General features: G+C 45.6%; 1 protein-coding gene across 2 annotated transcripts in view; it reads right to left on the reverse strand.

Annotated features, from left to right (window-relative positions):
* LOC133345284 (polypeptide N-acetylgalactosaminyltransferase 13-like) overlaps nucleotides 1–16,537 on the reverse strand; it is an 88,424-nt gene that overhangs the window by 42,967 nt on the left and 28,920 nt on the right. For both annotated transcript variants that reach the window (XM_061555915.1, XM_061555914.1), the window contains one exon: nucleotides 5,863–6,029. In XM_061555915.1, the coding sequence (XP_061411899.1) occupies nucleotides 5,863–6,029 (167 nt within the window). The remainder of the gene's footprint in view (nucleotides 1–5,862; nucleotides 6,030–16,537) is intronic.

The raw sequence follows: 16,537 nt of genomic DNA on the forward strand, positions 1-16,537 counted from the left end.
CTCAGCAGTCCACCAGCCTGGAACTTTCCACCCACTCACTCACCTACTCACCCACCCACTAACTTACTCATTAGTTTATCGGACCTGAAAATCACCACCCACTCACTCACCTACTCAGCCACCCACTCACCCACTCACTCACCTACTCACCCACCCACTCACCTACTCACCCACTCACTCACCTACTCACCCACCCACTCACCTACTCAGTAGTCCATCGGACCTGGAACTCACCACCCACTCACTCACCTATTCACCAACCCACTCACCTACTCACCCACTCACTCACCTACTCACCCACCCACTCACCTACTCAGCGGTCCATCGGCCTGGGACTCACTGCCACTGTGTGATGTTCGAGACACCTTCACCGACAATTTACCAGTTCAGTAGGAACAGACAGAAGTGTTCAATAGAGATAACAATATATGCATTTTGTGCACTCGTGATAACCCAGGCTATAAGAGCTGTGCCTTTATCAATGTACCTACTTACTCTTGGATCGAGTAAATGATGTTGATTCACTCTTCAACACACCGGTGGGCTAAAGTAGTGAACTATTTGTCCTTTGTAAACGTGACACATTTTTTACTATTTGGCCGTGTCGGGTGGTGGAGGGTTACGACACATTTATAAATAAGGCGATCTGACCCATATTATGAATCGTACTCAAAACGAGCATTGGGAGAGTGTGCATCTCCATCGTGGGGACAACACTCCCTCGTCAAGGGCGTCGATCACCTCCACACATTATTTTATTTAAGCCCTGGTTTGTCAAAGCCCGTGGATGACTGCATCGGTTTCTAACGAATCAACCCACTTTTCCTTATTTTACATTCATAGAGCGCCTACAGAGCTCAGGGCGCTTTGTGACAATAACATCACGTGATCTCGATGGCAAGGGGCGGTGCAAGGGCCGAGGAATGTGTGGCCATAACAGAAGGCAGCAGGGAGGGACGGGAGGGAGTGGAGGGGTGCCGCGGAGAGAAGGGGAAGGGCAATGGCCGATGGTGAATAGGTGGGTGAGGCTTTGAGAGAGGAACGGGAAAAAAATTTACCCGTAGAAACAAAGTTTTTCACTATAAATCCTTTATATGCGTGGCGGCTAGAGTCCTCTCGTCCTCTGGCTTGAGATGGCTGCCACCTATGGGTCAGATGATTGCCTGCCACCATTAAGCAATCGGTAATTAAATATAATTTATTTTTTCCTAAAAAGTATCAAATTTTGGGAAAAATTTTCACGAAAATTAATTGTCACGCACAACGAGTCTGTGTGGAAAATGTCAGCTCGATTGGATCACGGGAAGTGGGTTAAAAAACGACCGAAAGATTTGCACGGTCGTAAGCGCGCAAGCAAGCAAGCAAGCGAACTTAATATAAAGGATTTAAAAAGGCAGCAGACATCGTTGCTGCTCGCAGCAGACATCGCGGCTATCGCGATTTTCACCTGAAGACGGGTGCTTGTGTTGCGTTCGAAACGTCGTAATTTATTTTGTTCTATTTCTACCTACGCGACTTTACCGAAAGAACCAAAGAGTATGGATTCCTGCGGTCACGAAAGCTTCAAATCAGGATTGAGAGAAAAGAGGTTAAAGGAGGGGGACTGCTCAATGTACGGGGGGGGGGGGGGGAGTTGATTCCAGTGGTAGGGTGCAAGGAGGGAGGAGGGGGGGGGGGGGGACAGGAACAAAGAGACACAAAGAAGTCTACAGAAAATGGGCATAACTGGTGCAGTGGTATTTTTTTTATTTTGCTTTATTTTTCTACCTACGTGACTTTGCCGAAAGAACCAAAGGGTATGAACACACCGCTTTGCGAGCAAGGCCGGCGTGCTTTGTATCAGGAGGTGCCCCTTTTCCTCCCCCCTGCCAGTGTAGATATGTGCTTATGTAAGACGTGCTTAGACCGGGGTTTACTGGAATTGATACGGATATGTCTTTTCTAGAATCCGATTGATATTATGTGCGCAGTCAACGGTAAAATAACCATACACGAATTCACATTTCATTCGGTTCTCTGTGACATTTGTGAACAAAGTGTACAGTATACATATATGTGTGCGCAATAACAGGCCAAGATGTCTAAAGTTCCTCAAATCAGTTGTCTTCCTATTCAAATAGAAGATTTATCAAGGCATACTTCCGTGATTGAGGCATTTAATTTCTGTATAAACATTTAGGCAATAAGTCCGCGAGTTCTCTCAACAACCATTCCCACTTCATTGATAATATCCACAATTACTCTATCGGGTTCTAAGGCTTTTCTTACTTTTCTTACTTTTCATTTTCAAACCGTGACAGGCGGTGGTTATCTCTTCAGATGTGACATTGGAAAAATCCTCCTCCTACTCAACCAAAAATTATTAATTTCCTTGGGTATATGATTTGTTTTGCTCTAAAGATCCGCAGAGAATTCCTTAACATTTTTTACGACTCTCTCTCTCTCTCTCAAGCCCTTTCTACGGTTCAATCCTAGTCTCTTTGGGCCACGATTTATGAATTAATAATAATCAACTTGTACCTTGCACAGTAGTCGCTCACTCTCGTCGAGAGACAGAAGAGAGTGGCTTAGAGGGTGCAAGGAGGAACCAAAGACAGCTGAAAGGTCACAGCCAGGCGGTGAGCCGATGGCAAATCCCCCCCCCCCCAGTCCTCTCCCAACTCCTGTGGTCCTCTATGTCCTGAAGCGTTATTGGCCAATCGATGGATGATAAGCGGGAGGAAACCGGAGCTTCCGGTGAAAAGCCATTCGCGCTTGGGGTCGACGTTCTATCCCACACAGCAGCGGGCCCCAACCTTTTTGGCACCAGGGACCGGTTCATGGAAGACAATTTTTTCACGGACCGGGGGGGGGGGGGGGGGGGGTTCATCATTGGGTCTTTCCCCCTTTTCAAAGAAGCTCTCCCGCGACGTTTGTTTTTTACTCATTGTGGCTAGGGGTTAGCAGCTTGTGGGCTTACCAAAACCGTGACCGAGACCAGTGCGCAGTGCGGGAACGAGGCGTGGACGTAAGTGGTGAATAATAAAACAATGGGGGCAGGCCACGCGCGGACTCACCGCTCTCACCTCCTGCTGCAGTGCGGCCCGGTTCCTAACAGGCCACGGACCGGTACCGGTCCGCGGCCTGGGGGTTGGGGAGCCCTGCCTTACAGGTCGAACAGGTGGAGTCTATATTTCAGAATCAAAATCAGAATCTGTATTTATACTGCAAGGAATCCGATGAGCTATAAAGATATTTTTCACAGATGTCCAGCCGGGGCACGGGGTAAGAACGTTACAACAACAAACGGTACAAAAACACACGATATGAGTGCACAGTACAAGAAATGTAAACAAATCATCCAAACACACACAAATACAACAACTAAACCATCCCCATCCTACCAGACAAAGCCCACTGAGGTATTAACTTATTTTTCAAAAGCGACCCGACCACAAATGATAGCTCAACAAAGTGGCTTATCATTTGTACTTTAATAGCATCGAAATCATCTAAATAGTCTAACCGCATGTTTCTAAATGCGGTGGGACAAACCAGAGGACCCGGATTAAAAAAAATCCACGCGACCACGGGGAGAACACGCAAACTCCAAGTATACAGGCGACAGGCTCAGGATCGAACCAGGCGAGGAAGTAACATCTGACCACCGTGGTGCCCCTTAAATAAATAAAGTATACAAGTCATATTTTTAGGTTTTTTCGGTAAAGTCACGTAGGTAAAACATTAAAATTAATAAAAGTAACATAAAATAAAAATCACGACGTTTCGGAGGCAACACAAGCTTCCGTCTTCAGGTGGAACCGTCACAGCCACCTGAAGACGGAAGCTTGTGTTGCCTCCGAAACGTCGTGATTTTTATTTTATTTTACTTTTATTAATTTTAATGTTTTACCTACGTGACTTTACCGAAAAAACCTAAGAATATGAATCCTTGCAGTCACGAAAGCTTCAAATCTAGAATTAATATACAAGTTCAAATGACTTAATCAATTCACAAGCTTTGGAAAGGCCAGGGAATGTCATCATGACCCCCCACGGTAAGAGAGCACCACAACATGCGCAATCCACCAACCCTCGTCTCTACAAACCAGTGGAGGCCAATCATCGATGTACCTTCTTTGTGCGTTCATGATCCCATTGCTTATTGTCAGATCTAAAATCATGTTTGCGTTGAGTGTCCCTCATTTGCTCATTCTTTTCCCAATTATTAATCTAGATTTGAAGTTTTCGTGACTGCAGGAATCCATACTCTTTGGTTCTTTCGGTAAAGTCACGTCGGTACAAAATAAATTAAATCACGACGGGCACTTGTGTTGCGCCCGAAACGTCGTGATTTAATTTATTTTGTACCGACGTGACTTTACCGAAAGAACCAAAGAGTATGTTTTCCCAATTATGTTACAGGAGTTCTATGTATGCAATATTTTACTTGATATTTTAAGAACTCTTCACCAATATCCATTTTTTACCTGAATTTTGTGACGATAAGAGTTTATTGGGCCAGGCTGCGTGAATGTAAAAGTGTAAAAAAAAAAGCAATTTGTAGTTTAAGAAAAAGTTGCCCCATGTTTTCTTTAGCTCGCCACTTATTTGGCACTATTCCATTATTCCGTTCGTAGCAAAACACAGCGTACAAAATATACATGTGAAAAACAGCCAGGAAATGGGCCACACACTCAGTGAGTCTATTCACAGTGGCACTAGAAACATCTTTCTGAAACATAAAGTATGATCATGAAAAGCCTACCGAAGCAAAAACACTTACTCGTGCTTATGGATTCGAAACATGGAACTCTGACAAAGTACATGGGAGCAAAAGCTGAAAAGCACACAGGGTAGTGTGTCGAGATGCATGCTGGGTATTGCAAAAAGCAACACGTGGATAATGTAACAGACTCAAACTAGAGACAACATACCGACTCCTCGGGAAAACTATGTAGGCTTTTAGCAGAACACATCGCGAAGGGCTAGTTGCAATTACGCGTGACCGGTGTTAGAAAGGCAGCCAAAAGAATGGTAATGTCCAAAGGAGACCACCACCGTGGCGACGGAGTGATGAGATTAGCTCGTGTGCAGGTGGACTGTGACAGTGGTCCCCCTCATGATCTCGAGAGGGCATTCATCGAGCACTGGAGAGAACACGGCCGACGAAGATAGGACGCTGGCAGGGACCATATTCTCTCCGAGAACGACCGCTGTTTTGTCGACTGCCCGCGAAACGGTCGGCATTGTATATTCACTGTGGGTGGCAATGTTGCTCAAGCACAATTAGTACCCGCGTGAGGAAACCGACACGACAGAGAAGCCTTTTGCAGAGTCAACCACTTGAACAGCGTACGAACTGGGAACCCTCCAATTGTGGGTTTGAGCAAACGACTTCAACTGTGTTGGTACTCTGAGATATGTGGCTCTTTTTCAGAAGCCACCTGGCCACAAATGATAGCTTAACAAAGTGACTAATCACGTGGGAAAAAAACACGTAATGTTGATTCTACATGTGGAGGGAAAAACACCGGAGGACCCGGAGAAAAATCCACACGGCCACGCGGAGAGAGAGTAAGACGCGAACTGCAAATATACAACAAGCATCGACAGGGTTGTGATTGAACCCACAACCTCCCGTACACCAGGCGAGATAGTTAACATCTACACGAGGCGGTGTGGGGAGCGGCACGCCAGCCTCGGGGTTAGGCCAGTCGCGGGTGGGGGGGGGGTTTGGGGTGTGGGGGGGGTGTGGGGGGGTGGGTGGAGTGTGGGGGGTGGGGGGTGGGGGGAGTGGGGGGAGTGGGGGTTATGGGAAGTGGGGGTTATGGGGGGGTGGTATTTGGGGGGGGGGGTGTGGGGGGTTGGGGCCGGGCCCACCTCTCTCGCTGGCGTCGTCCACCAGCACGATCTCCGAGAGGAGGTGTCGCGGGGAGCGGCCGATGACGCTGTGCAGCGTGCGCAGCAGCGTGCTCCACGCCTCGTTGTGGAACACGATGACCACCGTGGTGGCGGGCAGCCCGTCCGCGTACGCCTTCGTCTTGCACCTGGGCACACCGGGTTTGCAATGCGGGGCGTCGGCGAGGTCAATTTTTGTATTTAAGATTTTTTTGTTAAAAGGGAAAAATTCATGGGCGGACAAGGCGCAAGAAGATAAAAAAAATCGATAATTTAAGTAAAGGTCAAGGAATGAGGTGCACCACATAAAAATTAACTCGCGTTTTTGTTTCAATCATTTTTTATTTATTTATAATTACAACTCAACACGTGCCCGGCACAAAGCGGCTATGACGGGGCGAACGAACGCCCGAGGTTGGGCGCTGCGGGGCTTCGTGAAGGGGGAGAATTGGGCTCACTGGCCCACCCAGGTTGGGGGACCACAAGCGAGGGCATGAAAACGTTGAAATGGGGAGTGGAAAAAAGGGTCGGGGGAAGGACAACGAATGGGACAAAAAAAAAACACAGGGGACAGGGCAGAAGAGGGGAAGGGGGGGGAGGGAGAACCGGGGGTGGGGGGTGAGAAGGGGGACATTTTTACAAAATAAGTTGCTGAATTTCTACATTCAAAAATAATAAAATTATCGAATGCATGGTTTCCATGGGACAGCCATATGCCCCTCCAGCCCCCACCCAAAGTGATGTGCCATGAACAACAGATTTGTATTTTCGGCGCATGATGCATGGCATGTTTGAAAGGAAATAAGGGAAGTGCCTAATCTAATTTGCTATTGCAGCCATTTCCAAGATTTCATTTGAGACGCTATCTAAACTCACGATGTTCACAAGGACCATGACCCCCCCCCCCCCCCAGACAGCATTCAGCACCGCCGTTGCCTGGGCGAGCAGCAGGGTGGATCAGCCAGAGCAGCCTGCTGGCCGACCAGCACTTTTCATTACAATAATGCTTCACATGAATAATGAAAGAAGTCATCAAGGTATATTTAAGTTTTAGTTGAGTATAAAAAAATTCTGCCGTGTAATTTCGTTTTTTGTTGTTGTTTAACGTTCGCAAACATTGGAGTGAATGCGAATTTTAATGAGATCGTCCCTACGCCCCTTCTGGCATGCGCTTTTCACTTCTCGGTGCCCTATCTCCGATGAGCACGGTTGGCGACATGCGGTGTGAAAGAAGTTCAAAGGGCAAACGTACGTAGTACTCTCATTGGGCCAATCCGAGCGTCCAACGGAAGTGACGTTACAGAGCACCACAAAGCACCAAGCCAAATATTACATTCTAGATTTGAAGCTTTCGTGACTGCAAGGATTCATATTCTTAGGTTTTTTCGGTAAAGTCACGTAGGTAAAAAAATTAAATTAATAAAAGTAAAATAAAAATAAAATAAAAATCACGACGTTTCGGAGGCAACACAAGCTTCCGTCTACCTACGTGACTTCACCGAAAAAAAAACAAATATTACAATCGAATTGGGTCATGACAATAGAGCAAAACCAGCCTCGGTTTGCAAATAATGTTCCAGGAATTAATAGCCAGCCCATAGCTGATAATGCACTCCAGATGAGACAAACACAGCTATTACTCGACTGTCCTGATCAATGGGATGTTCATTTATCCACTCGGGCATATGTATTATTATGTGGCTATGGTTAGAAAGCAGCACCCTTTGTATCGTATTTCATGTTCAGGATCAGAGGGAGATGTATGGAACTGCTTATCACACAACGTTCTGACATTGACACGAACGCTTATTTGAAAGCCAAGCGATATCAGGAAAGACAAGTTACAATCTGAGTGAAGAAATAAAAAATGCTTTAAGAGGAATAATGTAATCAGCCACACATAAAACATTCATCGCAGGTCTTTTTGTGGCGCTTTGATGCCATTAAAGAAAGGAGATTACAATGAAATTCACCAAAAAGTTGCGTCGGAGTTAAACAGAGGCATGCCATGCAAAATTGAAATTACAAAAAAAAAAAGCTCATGACACAATGGTTTTAGATTACTCAAATTAACTCGTAGCATTTAAATACATCATCAACACTTACGACATACTCTTAGGTTTTTTCGGTAAAGTCACGTAGGTAAAAAATAAAATAAAAAATTTACTAAAAGTAATAATATAAATAAAATAAAATAAATATTTAATATTTTATTTCTATTATAAAAATTATTTTTATTATTTTATTTTATTTCTATTATAAATAAAATAATATTTATTATTTTATTTTATTTCTATTATTACATTTAGTAATTATTTTATTTTATTTTTTACCTACGTGACTTTACCGAAAAAACCTAAGAGTATGAATACTTACGACATATCTAGGTGGTGAAGGTAAAAGATACAGCCCTGAAATCCCTTCCTCGTGCTATTGCTGGCACAAGGAGATTCCCGCTAGATGGAGCTCGTGAGAGACCCTCTTCCACCCAGTCCAAGTGGGGGGGGGGGGGGGTGTACCCACAATTGACCCACATGTGGCCTCCCGATCGACTCACTTTGGTGTACCCAATTACACTGCCGACCCAGTGACGGGTTATCGTAGCAGCAAAAGTAGCTACATGTAATAATAGCTGCACGTGTAGTAGCTACTACACGGGTAGCTACTACACGCGTAGTAGCTACTACACGGGTAGCTACTACACGCGTAGTAGCTACACGTGTAGTAGCTACGGGCCCCGCACTTTCAAGGGCCCAGCTACACGTGTAGTAGCTACATGTGCAGTAGCTACATGTGTAGTAGCTGCATGTGTAGTAGCTACATGTGTAGTAGCTGCACGTGTAGTAGCTACGGGCCCCGCACTTTCAAGGGCCCAGCTACACGTGTAGTAGCTACATGTGCAGTAGCTACATGTGTAGTAGCTGCATGTGTAGTAGCTACATGTGTAGTAGCTGCACGTGTAGTAGCTACGGGCCCCGCACTTTCAAGGGCCCAGCTACACGTGTAGTAGCTACATGTGCAGTAGCTACATGTGTAGTAGCTGCATGTGTAGTAGCTGCACGTGTAGTAGCTACGGGCCCCGCACTTTCAAGGGCCCCGCGCTCAATGCTTTCAAGTTATCAATTCTGGCTCAGTGATTCTGCACTTGCTCTATTACTATAGTACAATACTGTCTTCAACTTTTATGTACGACTGGGCGTTTAAGGTTAGAGATTTGTCGTATTACCTGGCTGTATTGCAAATAAAAAAATAAAATGACTTTACTATGCAAGTACAAATTTTGTGTTTTAATATTTACGTTTTTATTTTATTTAGGGCCCCTTTATAACATACTACAGGCCCCGCACTAGCTTAATCCGGCACTGTGCCGACTGCATATACAATTGATCAAAATACATTTTGATCCATTGGAACACAAACGTATGAACCCTGCAGGAGACAATTATACAATGAGCGAAACAATCCTTTCAAATGAACACCATCGCTGCGTTGATCTTGAGCTCCTCTCGAGCCAACGTGAACAATTTCCCCACCACCGCAGAGTGCGCACACGCCAACCGCACAATGTGTGCGCTCCGAGGTTCTCGCCGCTCATTTCTGCCTCACTTTGGCTCAAATCGGCCGCAGAGCCATGGCGCTGCATCGTGTCGAGCCACTTGGTCTATTTAGCAGCAAAAAAAAAATTGATCAAGAACACGTCGAAGAATCGAGCGGAGCTGGAGGATGAGTGAGCGTGGCGAGGGAGGCTGTTTAAATAGCTCGACGCATATGTACCCACGTGCGTTGAACTTCTTTCGCACCATTAGTCGCCAATCGTGCTTATCGGAGGTGCGGGATGACCGGTTTGGAGAGCGGTGGTGAATACAGATCGACGCGCAGCAGCGGGACGGACGGACGGATGGACGATTGGACGGATGGACGGACGGATGGAAGGGCAGAACGAGAGTTTCAAGGGCGTGGGAGGCTGAGATAGATGGATGTGGGGAGATGATGCCACGAAGCCATGATCAGTAAAAAAAAACCACCCCCAATCTTTGGGGGGGGAGGGGGGGAAGAGCACCAAGTGCCACGCTCGTGTGCTGCTGTAACGCGGCATGAGTTTTAGGAAGCAACGCGCCGCACCGTGCCCCCCCGCCGCCACCGCCGGCGGCTCGTGATAGATACGCCGCGTGACTAAATTCGCATTATTTTGTCGTTCCGTCTCGCGCCGTGGTATTTCCAATATCAGCGCTATCAATGGCTGAAATGTTATCACTCATTCGAGAAAAAACGAATGAGTAACAAAGTGCTTGCTGCGCAGTGCTCCGAGCGTGGGTGGATGCCGAGGCATGGGGGTAATTCCCGCACGGGGGATGGCTTTTCTGCTTGGCAAACGAGCTGTGCTCCACTGTGCAATGTGTAAGACCTTGAAATATTAATGTTTAGGTTGACCATTATATCGAATGTAGTCGAAGTAGCATGGCCCTTTGTCAATGGACAGCTGGATAAAGGGCCTCCCCACACCGTGCAGGTGGTCATGGAGGTTGCTTTGAACATACTTCACCTTGCTGGTCAATTTGAGCTGAAGGCAAGGCAGGTAACAGATGTGAGAGATTAGAAGTACAGTTCAAGAGTGGATTTTGCTCCGCCGCTCACAACATAGCATCCACAGCCTATAATGACTAGTATGCAAGGTTGTCGCCCATCCAAGCACTATCCAGTCTCAACCATGCTTAGCTTCCGAAATCTGATCGGATAGGGCACATTCAGGCAGATATGGTCATTGGCGTAATATTCTCACGCGCGCACTAAACAGGACTCTTAACCTGAATATGCTCATCTATATACCAATATGGTGACACATTGGATATCATCGACATATACTTCCACGTGCGTACATGTAGCTTCATACGTGTGTGCGTATTCACACGTATAATCTGCGTATGTTTACACAAAGATATCCCGTGTAGCCTTTAACGGACTGTTGGGGCAAGAGCTGTAAGCAAGCAGCACCTATGATGGCCTGCACGGCAGGGGCAGGCAGCCAACACCACGTCCAACTGCCTTTGTCTCCACTATGTTGATGTACTCACTTAAGGTTGAGTCAACGTAGGGGAGGTCCAGGAAACGCCTCAAACACCCGCCACTGTTATTGGGATGGAATCAAACTTAGGTCGCCGGGTTCGTAGCGCAGTGCGCTCACCGCTGTGCCGCCGCTCTCAGCGGTATACGTAGACACACAGACGCGCGCGCGCGCGTGCACGCATTTAACGCACGCCAATGTGAGTTCATTAAAATCCCATACCTAGTTATGAACGTCAGAAGTTGCGAATGCCATGGCGGCTGGGAATAGCTGTTTAATTGTCACCAAGGTCCGAACCCTGCCAGTCACCATTGTGACGGACGCACACGGGCAAGAGTGACTCCCCGTATGCACCGAGTGTCCATCACGATGCAGGAGGCGCCGATGCTCTGGCTCTGCAATATTCCCCCTTTCCTATTGCTTTTGCAGAGGGGGAAGGCTAAAAATGCTTTTGTCGGGGGAAGAAAAAAAAAACACGGCGACACGGCATTAATAATGTATAATCCGTCACCATAGCATCGGCAAAAATATTGCCTTTCCCTGTACGGGTTCCATCGCCACCATTATCGGGTCATTATTTCAGCGTCACTGAATTATGATTATTACTACGACATTATTATACTTGTTGTTTTATCATTATTAAATCAAATAAAAAAAAAGCTCCTGTTGCTGCCCCGTGCCGGGGAAATTTACAGGAAATGTTTCGACGCGGATTTGGATCATCGTGACAACTTCTGTTGACCGCACGAGGATATTCCTGACGTGCGCGCAACAATGAGTTTCTTTTGCCACCATTAAAGCAACGGGGTGACTTTCTCTGTCATAACAAATCACGCCCTAACAAAGGCAATAAAGTGGTGGCTAAATGAGCACATTATTTACAGTTATCTATGGGCATTTAAAAAAAAGTGCCCCCAAGTGCCACTTGAGACAACCAACATGCTTACCAAGCTGCCCTACTTCTGAAAAGGATATCTGTGGGTCAATTTACACCATGTCCATGGGCAGGCCACGTGCCATTGAAGAAAGTCGGTATCCTACTAGCAGGCAATGGGTACTCTCCCATCGTGTTGTTGTACTGTTTGTTGTTGTAATGTGCTGAGCTTCCCCTACTGGACATGTGTAAAATAAGTAAAACCCGTAAAAACAAAGTTTTTCACTATAAATCCTTTATATGCGTGGCGGCTAGAGTCCTCTCGTCCTCTGGCTTGAGATGGCTGCCACCTATGGGTCAGATGATTGCATTGCACCATTAAGCAATTGGTAATTAAATATAATATTTTTGTCCTAAAAAGTGTAAAATTTTGGAAAAAATTTTTCACGAACATTAATTGTCACGCACAACGAGTCTGTGTGGAAAATGTCAGCTCGATTGGATCACGGGAAGTGGGTTAAAAAACGACCGAAAGATTTGCATGGTCCTAAGCAAGCAAGCAAGCGAACTTAATATAAAGGATTTAAAAAAGAGCTTAATAGCTCATCGGATTTCTTCCTGTATAAATAAAGATTCTGGTTGACTATGTTGGGTGCGATGGCAGTTCCACACACATGCATACGGCAAGGTCAGCACCAAGCCCGGTCACGTGTCTTCCCAAGTGGCGATGTTTACACATCGCACCAGGTACTCTCATTTGAGGTCGTGATTTAGGGGCCGTCCATAAATGACGTCACCCGATTTTGGACGATTTTTGACCCCCCCCCCCCCATCGTCACACCCCCCTCAAATATGACGTCACAAAGCTCTGCCCCCCTCCCCCCCAAAAAAAACACATGCTTCAAATCGCTTTAAACTATTGTCATTGTAGTGCGTATTTAATGTGCCGCTGCACTCTGATGTTGTAGGAGAACCAAATTATTAAAACGTCTATTTAATTAAGTAGAACGTGTTGTCTATATTTATTTAAAGTTGCGCATTTTTATGTGACGTCACATTTCTCAAACCCCCTTCCTCGTCACACATCGTCACAAATGTCTGACCCCCCCCCCCTTAGGCTCGAGTTAGAGGTGTGTGCATTTCTCCAAGAGTCAACCTGGTAACTCAGCCATTGCTCAAGTGGTGCAGCATGGGTATATCTGCCACTGCGCGCAGAGAGAGATGCCAGCGAGGTAATACGTCTGGTGTGCCAATATGCCCGGGGATGTGAGCCGACCCAGTCACAATAATAAAGTTATTACTTCTGATATAATGGCCTCTTCTCCAAGGGTATCATTTGCAAGTCAAAGTGCTGCCTGAGTAATAACCCAGAGGGTGCAAACATACCGGTGGCTTCCCAAATGAAATTATCAAAACCACACAACTTCCATTCTGCCCCTTTTTTAAATTTCACTACTTATCACCAATGGCTGTCCTGTGATTTGGTATCGTCGACAAAGACCACGCACCCTTTTTTGTTGGCTAAATATGATCACGTTTCAGAGGATACTCATTGATACAATCACTGCTATTATTTCTGGCACAGGTCTGTGGCCAATGTAATGGGTGGACACATGGTGTGTGGCAGCCTGGGCTTCAACAGAACCTAATTAGACAATGGGCAAGCTGGCATATGGACCTTCCATAGCTGCAGGGCAGCTTGTAAGGTGTGCAGTACATACGGATGGGGATACATACAATGATCCTACCAAGGGGTTTGTTGGAATCAAAACGGTGCCACATCCGTACCCAATTAATTCCATTGAAACTGGCATCTGTGGACGACATTTCTAATACACTACAGATGGGGATTTCCATTGATCACACGTAAATGATTGTAAAGATTTGTAGGTTGGTAAGCTTTTTAAGCGTACATCTGTCACTGTTATTATTCCAGAAGCCTCTCTCGCAGCACGCCTTCTAAATTGGCCGGCTTTGGCATAAAACTGGAGGTCCAGATTCTACTGGGATCCTTGGTGTAATTAGCTCTCTGTCGTTTGTCCGCACTCAGTAAAGCTCAAGGTTGCCGTGTCCTAGCTGCCAAATGAAGGACAACTTCCGCAGCCGTCACACTAAATCAACTCTCCCAGGGAGGCTTCAGATGAACCCAATCCAGGCAAATTTATTCACTGCCAAAAAAAGCAGCCCCGGCAACCAACAGCCAAAACCAGATGAGGCATCAAAAAAAAAAACCCCCACCGCACTTCCACTCACCGTATGCAACACAACGCTCGCTATCGCCAATACAGCTGGCGCATCTAACTCGCTACGCAAACCTGCAATAACCGAATACCGCAGGGAGCAATCCGGATTTGGCCTTTATTTACCACGTGAGAAAATATTTACATTCAATTAATGCACCCTCCGCGGCTTTTTTTTTTCATGTATATAAACAGTTTAACACGTAAGCTTTCGCGACCAATAACACGTCGGCTTTCGCGACCAAATTCAGCGATGCAGCCACCAGATCTCCATTGTTGTATCACGCCTGTTAAATACGTTAAAACGTGCGATGGCATTTGTGATTAATGTCGCCCTGCTTTTGACCCATAGTCCTCCTTGCAGGAAGAGATATTGCATCGCAATGGGCTCTTACCTGGTTATAAATAAAAGCGGTTGATTGATTTATACCCGGGGATTTTTTTTTTTTACTCTGCACAAATACACCTGAAACACTTCAGATACGCCCGCAGGCACAGCGCACACTCGTAGCCTCTCAAACGGGGCCCCCTTTAATTATATCCCCGTCACCTCGGTCCCCCCTCATAGTCGGGCAGGCATCGTGCCCTTTGGAGCCCTCGCCGCAATGGAGGTTAATCTTAAAAACACGGGGAACGAGGTCGTCAAGTTACGAGCTCTGTGCTTTAAACGTCTCACAATTACGCAGTCTTAACAACGTCCGTCACAAGCTGTCGTCGCAGAATGTGGTGACCCGCTTCATCGTATTTACAAAATACTTGTCAAACACCTGCCAGGTTTTTCAATATGAACGACAGATTTTTTTTTTGTAACTAATACAACGGTTAACATCTGTCCGACGGCACCCTCGGTGATGCTCATTTTGTCTGCCCCCCCTTGAATGAATCTACGTTGAACTTCTTTCGCACCGTACGTAGCCCACCGTGCTAATCGGTGGTGCCGAGGCCTTATACTGAAATGCCATCACCTTTTTGCCTATGGCATTATCTGGTCTCGTCACCACACCTTGAGTTACGGTCTTCAAATTACAAAAGGGAACTGGTAATAATGAGAATGCCTACCAATAAGTCAGCATTGGACGATGTATATTTCAAATAGTTTGAAAAGATTGTCCAAGATACATCTGAATGTCTAAGCTGGTCTCTTGATTTATTACCTGGTTAAACAAAATTAACTTGAAGCTTGAATCTCATTAATCATGTGTATCATCATTTTCGGCTACGTTCAATCCACTGCTCCATGAAAGCTTCCCCAAGCAGTCGCCATCTCTCATGGCCTTACGAAGGCGACAATAATCAAGAGTGATTGAAATCTGAACTTAATACTGCAGCGACTCTCATTGATGTAATTGAATTTCCAAAACATTTTGGTGAATACAATAATACTGTCGTGCAATTTATGGGAGTCTATGCGCTTGGTGGCTGATGTTAAACTGTGGGAGGAGCATTAATACATAAAGCGATAATTGACCTTTCTTTTCATTACACTTACCCTTGGCTGATTTCAGTGCTTCAATTGTTCAGATATTAAAAACGATTGCAAAAACACATACTCTACGCACAAGAGCCCACAAAACGATTCGCAGGCATGCAAAAATCAGAGGCCTTACACGTACTGTAAATAAGAGTACGTAATGTTACGGGACATAACGATTAAAGCATTAGATGGCCCACATAGAGCTAATGATGGGAAAATGTATAATAATTACATTTAATATAGCTTCATGAATACAATTGCCTCTCAGAACGCTTTGCAATAATTTCCATATTTAAATCAAAGAAGGGGCTAAAACCCCACCAAATCACCCCGTGCACAAGATTCCCGAGTGCCGAAATCAACAAAATTACATGTAATAGTCTGGGTGACCGTCAATGAACACTATGCATTAATTCAATCAATACTGTACTCCAAATTATATTTAGAGACATAGCGGAGCAGTTTGGTGCACTTGAATGTGGCGAATTTTGAGATTGGGTCCTATTGAGTTATTTAGATATTTGGATACTTATGAATCTGAATTTCATTGCATGTTATCTCCCTCACTTGGGACGCAGATGGGGTCATGGGTTCGATCCCGACCCTGACAATACCCGTTGTATATTTGGAGTTCGCTGGTTTCCTCTCTGCCCGTGGTGGCGTGGATTTTCCTCCGGCTCCTCCGGTTTTACCACCCACGATGTATCCCATATGAGTTATCTCGTGTGGCCAGGTTGCCTCTGAGAAAGCACGAACATCTCAATGTGTTTTACCTGCTCAAATAAAATAGAGGTAGTTGCACTGAAAAATGTATTTTCCGCAAATGTGCCGTCCTTAAAAAAAGAGTGTTCAACAGTGCGCTTTTTGTGGACTGACGCACAACAAAGAGTAGTCAATACTTAAAAAAAAAACGAATGGGAGGCTTATACTGCAGTGGTGGCCACCGTCCCAGTCTTCATTGCAATTTCATACCAGCACTTTAAGATTTTAAGTCCTCTCTGTCCCAG

The sequence above is a fragment of the Lethenteron reissneri genome, chromosome 21 (genome assembly GCF_015708825.2).
Source record: "Lethenteron reissneri isolate LAM-NWPU_2019-01 chromosome 21, ASM1570882v1, whole genome shotgun sequence".
Taxonomy (NCBI): Eukaryota; Metazoa; Chordata; class Hyperoartia; order Petromyzontiformes; family Petromyzontidae; genus Lethenteron; species Lethenteron reissneri.